The sequence below is a fragment of the Psittacula echo genome (assembly GCF_963264785.1).
Source record: "Psittacula echo genome assembly, chromosome: 29".
Lineage (NCBI taxonomy): Eukaryota > Metazoa > Chordata > Aves > Psittaciformes > Psittacidae > Psittacula > Psittacula echo.
In genome coordinates this window covers 1,064,852-1,072,694 of record NC_137764.1, presented here as the reverse complement: position 1 = coordinate 1,072,694, position 7,843 = coordinate 1,064,852, and the positions used below count along the sequence as shown (strand labels likewise).

General features: G+C 60.5%; 2 protein-coding genes across 2 annotated transcripts in view; one reads left to right on the top strand and one right to left on the bottom strand.

The window, feature by feature from the left end:
* Positions 1 to 968: 968 nt before the first annotated feature.
* On the bottom strand, positions 969 to 2,074 carry BLOC1S3 (biogenesis of lysosomal organelles complex 1 subunit 3). Its single transcript, XM_080636099.1, has 2 exons — positions 1,990 to 2,074; positions 969 to 1,526 (listed from the first exon to the last, which is right to left on the bottom strand). The coding sequence occupies exon 2, from the start codon at positions 1,521 to 1,523 to the stop codon at positions 1,062 to 1,064; it is 462 nt and encodes a 153-aa protein (XP_080492225.1). The 5' UTR covers positions 1,524 to 1,526; positions 1,990 to 2,074; the 3' UTR covers positions 969 to 1,061.
* Positions 2,075 to 3,859: 1,785 nt separating this feature from the next.
* The window catches only part of NKPD1 (NTPase KAP family P-loop domain containing 1), a gene marked incomplete at both ends in the record, with an annotated part of 8,267 nt that continues 4,283 nt past the window's right edge, over positions 3,860 to 7,843 (top strand). The window contains 2 exons of the mRNA XM_080636082.1: positions 3,860 to 3,870; positions 5,670 to 5,909. Coding sequence (XP_080492208.1) covers positions 3,860 to 3,870; positions 5,670 to 5,909 — 251 coding nt within the window. The remainder of the gene's footprint in view (positions 3,871 to 5,669; positions 5,910 to 7,843) is intronic.

Here is a 7,843-nt window from a genome sequence, read left to right as displayed (position 1 = left end):
ACCACCATGATGAAGGTCATTGGGCACCCATGGAGACACTGGTGCCATCACCATGATGCCGGTGCCACCATAGTCACGTTGGTACCACCATGATGAAGGTCACTGGGCACCCATGGAGACACTGGTGCCATCACCATGATGCCGGTGCCACCATAGTCACGTTGGTACCACCATGATGAAGGTCATTGGGCACCCATGGAGACACTGGCGCCATCACCATGATGCCGGTGCCACCATAGTCACGTTGGTACCACCACGAAGACCCTGCTGCCTTGAGAACATCGGTGCCACCACAAGGTCATTGGGCCACATTAGGACATCGGTGCCACCACGAGGACATTGATGATGCTGTGAAGACCTTGATGCCTTGAGAGGACGTTGGTGGCACCGTGATGCTGTCGGTGCCCCCATAAGGTCACTGGGCACCCATGAAGACACTGGTGCCACCACACCGATGCTGGTGCCACCACGAGGCCACTGCCCACCCATAAAGACCTTGGTGCCACCACCACGGCTCCGCTGCCACCGCAATGGCTTTGGTGCCCCCCGCCGGCAGCGCCGCTCACTGCAGCCCCGCAGCGCCCCCTGCGGGCAGCGCCGCTCACTGCAGCCCCGCAGCGCCCCCTGCGGGCAGCGCCGCTCACTGCAGCCCCGCAGCGCCCCCTGCGGACAGCGCCGCTCACTGCAGCCCCGCAGCGCCCCCTGCGGACAGCGCCGCTCACTGCAGCCCCGCAGCGCCCCCTGCGGGCAGCGCCGCTCACTGCAGCCCCGCAGCGCCCCCTGCGGGCAGCGCCGCTCACTGCAGCCCCGCAGCGCCCCCTGCGGACAGCGCCGCTCACTGCAGCCCCGCAGCGCCCCCTGCGGGCAGCGCCGCTCACTGCAGCCCCGCAGCGCCCCCTGCGGGCAGCGCCGCTCACTGCAGCCCCGCAGCGCCCCCTGCGGGCAGCGCCGCGCATTGCAGCGCCCCCTGCGGGCAGCGCCGCTCACTGCAGCCCCGCAGCGCCCCCTGCGGGCAGCGCCGCTCACTGCAGCCCCGCGGCGCCCCCTGCGGGCAGCGCCGCTCACTGCAGCCCCGCGGCGGGGCCGCGCACGTCGGGCAGGAGCGTGCACGCGGCCACGATCTCCACGGCGGCCGCCACCGCGCCCAGGTCCCGCCGGGCCGCGCGCAGGCAGTGGGCGGCGGCGGCCGCGCGCAGCTGCGCCCGCGCCAGCCCCGCCCCGAGCCCGGCCGCGCCCCGCGCCGCGCGCGAGAACCCGCCCCGCGCCGCGCGCGCCACCGCCCCGCCCAGGCGCCGCGCCCCTGCGCGCAGGCGCTGCTGCAGCAGCGAAGGGTCCGCCCCGCCGGCAGGGGGCGCTCCGCGCGCGCCCGACGCCGCCGCCGCCGCCGCCTCCTCCTCCTCGGACTCCGAGGCTTCGCCGGGGACCTTCGAGCCGACGCCGCCGCCCCCGACCGGAAGTTCCGGGTCGGAGTCGCTCTCGGAGGCTTCTCCCGGGACCAGGCCCGGCGGGGGGCGCTGGGACATGGCCTGGGGGGGGGACGGGGACACCCCCAGTGACCGGAGAGACCCGAGAGACCCATAGAGACCATAGAGATCCGTACAGACCCATAGAGACCCATAGAGACCATAGAGACCCATAGAGATCATAGAGATCCGTACAGACCCATAGAGACCCATAGAGATCATAGAGATCCGTACAGACCCATAGAGACCCATAGAGACCCATAGAGATCATAGAGATCCGTACAGACCCATAGAGACCCATAGAGATCATAGAGATCCGTACAGACCCATAGAGACCCATAGAGATCATAGAGATCCGTACAGACCCATAGAGACCATAGAGACCATAGAGACCATAGAGACCCACAGAGATCCGTACAGACCCATAGACACTAAAGAGACCAGAGACCCCATAGTGACCCATACCGAGACCCAGACCCCCCCCAGTGACCCATAGAGACCCCATAGCCCCCCATGGGGCCCTCACCTCCCGCCCAGCGCCGCCGCAAGTCACATGACAGCCGCTGCTTCACGTGTTCAGGAGCGGCAGCTACCCGGAAGTGCTGGGCGGGGCGGACGCTGCCGGCAGGCGCATGCGCAGGGCGGCAGGGCGGTTGTGCTGCCCCCTGGCGGCGTGGGGGTGATGGTCCCAGCACCCACCCCCCCATTGATCCCCCCCATAGCCATGGACCCCTGTTGGCATCTTCAACATCCTCATCCTCATCCCCCTTATCTACATCCTTATTCCCGTTATCATTCCCATCCTGTGGGCTTTGCCAGAGGATCCCCATCCTCAGCATCTTCATCTTCATCCTTGTCTTCATCTGCATCCCCATCTTCATCCTCCTCCTCCTCCTCCCCAGCTCTGCCCATGGCCCTGTGCCCAGAGCCACCACGTCCCCATCCCCATCCCCATCCCCATCCCCATCCCATCCCCATCCCATCCCCATCCCATCCCATCCCCATCCCCATCCCCATCCCCATCCCCATCCCCATCCCATCCCCATCCCCATCCCCATCCCCATCCCCATCCCCATCCCCATCCCATCCCCATCCCCATCCCCATCCCCATCCCCATCCCCATCCCCATCCCATCCCCATCCCATCCCCATCCCATCCCCATCCCCATCCCATCCCCATCCCCATCCCCATCCCCATCCCATCCCATCCCCATCCCATCCCCATCCCATCCCCATCCCCATCCCATCCCCATCCCATCCCCATCCCATCCCCATCCCATCCCATCCCCATCCCCATCCCATCCCAATCCCATCCCCATCCCATCCCATCCCCATCCCATCCCCATCCCATCCCCATCCCCATCCCATCCCCATCCCATCCCCATCCCATCCCCATCCCATCCCCATCCCCATCCCCATCCCCATCCCCATCCCCATCCCATCCCCATCCCATCCCCATCCCATCCCCATCCCCATCCCATCCCCATCCCATCCCCATCCCATCCCCTCCCCATCCCCATCCCATCCCCTCCCCATCCCCATCCCAATCCCCATCCCCATCCCCATCCCCATCCCCATCCCCATCCCCTCCCCATCCCCATCCCCTCCCCATCCCCATCCCCATCCCCATCCCCATCCCCATCCCCATCCCCATCCCATCCCCATCCCATCCCCATCCCATCCCATCCCCATCCCATCCCCATCCCATCCCCATCCCCATCCCATCCCCATCCCATCCCCATCCCATCCCCTCCCCATCCCCATCCCATCCCCTCCCCATCCCCATCCCATCCCCATCCCCATCCCCATCCCCATCCCCATCCCATCCCCATCCCCATCCCCATCCCCATCCCCATCCCCATCCCATCCCCATCCCCATCCCCATCCCCATCCCCATCCCCATCCCATCCCCATCCCCATCCCCATCCCCATCCCCATCCCCATCCCATCCCCATCCCATCCCCATCCCCCTCCCCATCCCCATCCCCATCCCCATCCCCTCCCCATCCCCATCCCCATCCCATCCCCATCCCATCCCCATCCCATCCCCATCCCATCCCCATCCCCATCCCCATCCCCATCCCCATCCCCATCCCATCCCCATCCCCATCCCCATCCCCATCCCCATCCCATCCCCATCCCCATCCCAATCCCCATCCCCATCCCATCCCCATCCCCATCCCATCCCCATTCCCATCCCATCCCCATCCCATCCCCATCCCATCCCCATCCCCATTCCCATCCCATCCCCATCCCCATGGGATCAGACCCGGGACCAGCCCTGCCCCTCCCCCCCATTCACCCCAATGGGGCTGGCTCTGCCCCTCCCCCCCCGGGTTCCTCAGGCAGGTCCCACAGGAAGCGGTGAGGTCACCATGAGGTCACCATGAGGTCACCATGAGGTCACCGTGAGGTCATCAGGATGGGGGAGGGGCCACCAGGTCCTGCCCCTGGCTCCTGGTTCTGCCACCCCCGTGTCCCCACATCCCTGCATCCCCATTCCTGTATCCCCATCCCTGCATCCCCATCCCTGCATCCCCATCCCTGTACCCCTCATCCCTGCATCCCCATCCCTGCATCCCCATCCCTGCATCCCCATCCCTGTATCCCCATCCCTGTATCCCCATCCCTGCATCCCCATCCCTGTATCCCCATCCCTGCATCCCCATCCCTGTATCCCCATCCCTGTACCCCTCATCCCTGTATCCATATCCCTGTATCCCCATCCCTGCATCCCCATCCCTGTATCCCCATCCCTGTATCCTCATCCCTGCATCCCCATTCCTGTATCCCCATCCCTGTATCCCCATCCCTGTATCCCCATCCCTGCATCCCCATTCCTGCATCCCCATCCCTGTATCCCCATCCCTGCATCCCCATCCCTGCATCCCCATTCCTGCATCCCCATCCCTGCATCCCCATCCCTGCATCCCCATTCCTGTATCCCCATCCCTGTATCCCCATCCCTGCATCCCCATCCCTGCATCCCCATCCCTGCATCCCCATCCCTGTATCCCCATCCCTGTATCCCCATCCCTGCATCCCCATCCCTGTATCCCCATCCCTGCATCCCCATCCCTGTATCCCCATCCCTGTATCCCCATCCCTGCATCCCCATCCCTGTATCCCCATCCCTGCATCCCCATCCCTGTATCCCCATCCCTGCATCCCCATCCCTGCATCCCCATCCCTGTATCCCCATCCCTGTATCCCCATCCCTGTATCCCCATCCCTGCATCCCCATCCCTGCATCCCCATCCCTGTATCCACATCCCTGTATCCCCATCCCTGTATCCCCATCCCTGCATCCCCATCCCTGTATCCACATCCCTGTATCCCCATCCCTGTATCCATATCCCTGTATCCATATCCCTGTATCCATATCCCTGTATCCATATCCCTGTATCCCCATCCCTGTATCCATATCCCTGTATCCATATCCCTGTATCCATATCCCTGTATCCCCATCCCTGTATCCATATCCCTGTATCCATATCCCTGTATCCATATCCCTGTATCCCCATCCCTGTATCCATATCCCTGTATCCATATCCCTGTATCCATATCCCTGTATCCCCATCCCTGTATCCATATCCCTGTATCCATATCCCTGTATCCCCATCCCTGTATCCATATCCCTGTATCCATATCCCTGTATCCATATCCCTGTATCCCCATCCCTGTATCCATATCCCTGTATCCATATCCCTTTATCCATATCCCTGTATCCCCATCCCTGTATCCATATCCCTGTATCCATATCCCTGTATCCATATCCCTGTATCCCCATCCCTGTATCCATATCCCTGCATCCATATCCCTGCATCCATATCCCTGTATCCATATCCCTGCATCCATATCCCTGCATCCATATCCCTGTATCCATATCCCTGCATCCATATCCCTGCATCCATATCCCTGTATCCATATCCCTGCATCCATATCCCTGCATCCATATCCCTGTATCCATATCCCTGTATCCATATCCCTGCATCCATATCCCTGTATCCATATCCCTGTATCCATATCCCTGCATCCATATCCCTGTATCCATATCCCTGCATCCATATCCCTGCATCCATATCCCTGTATCCATATCCCTGCATCCATATCCCTGCATCCCCATCCCTGTCCCTGCCTCCCTGCCGCCCCCTCTCCCCGTCCCATCCCTTCCTATCGCCCTCTCCCCGCATCCCTCCTCCCGCAGCCGCTGGTCCCAGCCCAGCTCCCGCCCAGGCCGGGGCCGGATCCGGATCCGCTGGGAATTGCTGGGCCCTGACTCAGGAGCAGCCGCCCCCGGCACAGCCGGAATTTCTGCCCCAGCCCCGCGCTGCGCTTCCGCCCGCAGCCCCATAAATCCCGCCCGGAGCCGGCGCCCGGCAGCGCCCGAGGCTGCCATGGAGCCGGAGGCAGTGCCCGGGGTAGGACACGGGGAGAGGGGATACGGGTACGGGATAGCGGGGTGTGGGGTATGGGGTATGGGATATGGGATATGGGATATGGGATATGGGATATGGGGTATGGGATATGGGATATGGGATATGGGATATGGGGTATGGGATATGGGATATGGGATATGGGGTATGGGATATGGGATATGGGGTATGGGATATGGGGTATGGGATATGGGGTATGGGATATGGGGTATGGGATATGGGATATGGGATATGGGATATGGGATATGGGGTATGGGGTATGGGATATGGGGTATGGGATATGGGGTATGGGATATGGGGTATGGGATATGGGGTATGGGGTATGGGATATGGGGTATGGGATATGGGGTATGGGATATGGGATATGGGGTATGGGATATGGGATATGGGATATGGGGTATGGGATATGGGGTATGGGATATGGGGTATGGGGTATGGGATATGGGATATGGGGTATGGGATATGGGGTATGGGATATGGGGTATGGGGTATGGGATATGGGGTATGGGATATGGGGTATGGGATATGGGATATGGGGTATGGGATATGGGATATGGGATATGGGGTATGGGATATGGGGTATGGGATATGGGGTATGGGGTATGGGATATGGGGTATGGGGTATGGGGTATGGGGTATGGGGTATGGGGTATGGGGTATGGGATATGGGGTATGGGATATGGGGTATGGGATATGGGATATGGGGTATGGGGTATGGGATATGGGATATGGGGTATGGGGTATGGGATATAGGGTATGGGATATGGGGTATGGGATATGGGATATGGGATATGGGGTATGGGGTATGGGATATGGGATATGGGGTATGGGATATGGGATATGGGATATGGGGTATGGGGTATGGGATATGGGATATGGGATATGGGATATGGGGTATGGGATATGGGGTATGGGATATGGGATATGGGGTATGGGATATGGGATATGGGAGGATATGGGATATGGGGTATGGGGTATGGGTATGGGATATGGGATATGGGATATGGGGTATGGGGTATGGGGTATGGGATATGGGATATGGGGTATGGGGTATGGGATATGGGGCATGGGATATGGGATATGGGGTATGGGATATGGGGTATGGGGTATGGGGTATGGGATATGGGGTATGGGATATGGGATATGGGATATGGGATATGGGATATGGGGTATGGGGTATGGGGTATGGGATATGGGGTATGGGGTATGGGATATGGGGTATGGGGTATGGGATATGGGGTATGGGGTATGGGGTATGGGGTATGGGATATGGGATATGGGGTATGGGGTATGGGATATGGGGTATGGGGTATGGGATATGGGATATGGGGTATGGGATATGGGGTATGATTTTTGGGATATGGGATATGGGATATGGGATATGGGGTATGGGATATGGGGTATGGGATATGGGGTATGGGGTATGGGGTATGGGGTATGGGATATGGGGTATGGGGTATGGGGTATGGGATATGGGATATGGGATAGGGGTATGGGATATGGGGTGGATGGGGTATGGGATATGGGATATGGGATGGGGTATGGGGTATGGGGTATGGGGTATGGGGTATGGGATATGGGGGTATGGGGGTATGGGATATGGGGTATGGGGTATGGGATATGGGGTATGGGGGTATGGGGTATGGGATATGGGGTATGGGGTATGGGGTAGGGGATGGGATATGGGGTATGGGGTATGGGATATGGGGTATGGGGTATGGGGTATGGGGTATGGGATATGGGGGTATGGGGTATGGGATATGGGGTATGGGGTATGGGATATGGGGTATGGGGTATGGGGTATGGGGTATGGGGTATGGGGTATGGGGGGTATGGGATATGGGGTATGGGATATGGGGATATGGGATAGGGGGTATGGGGTATGGGGATATGGGGTATGGGGTATGGGGTATGGGGTTATGGGGATCTGGGGGTATGGGGTATG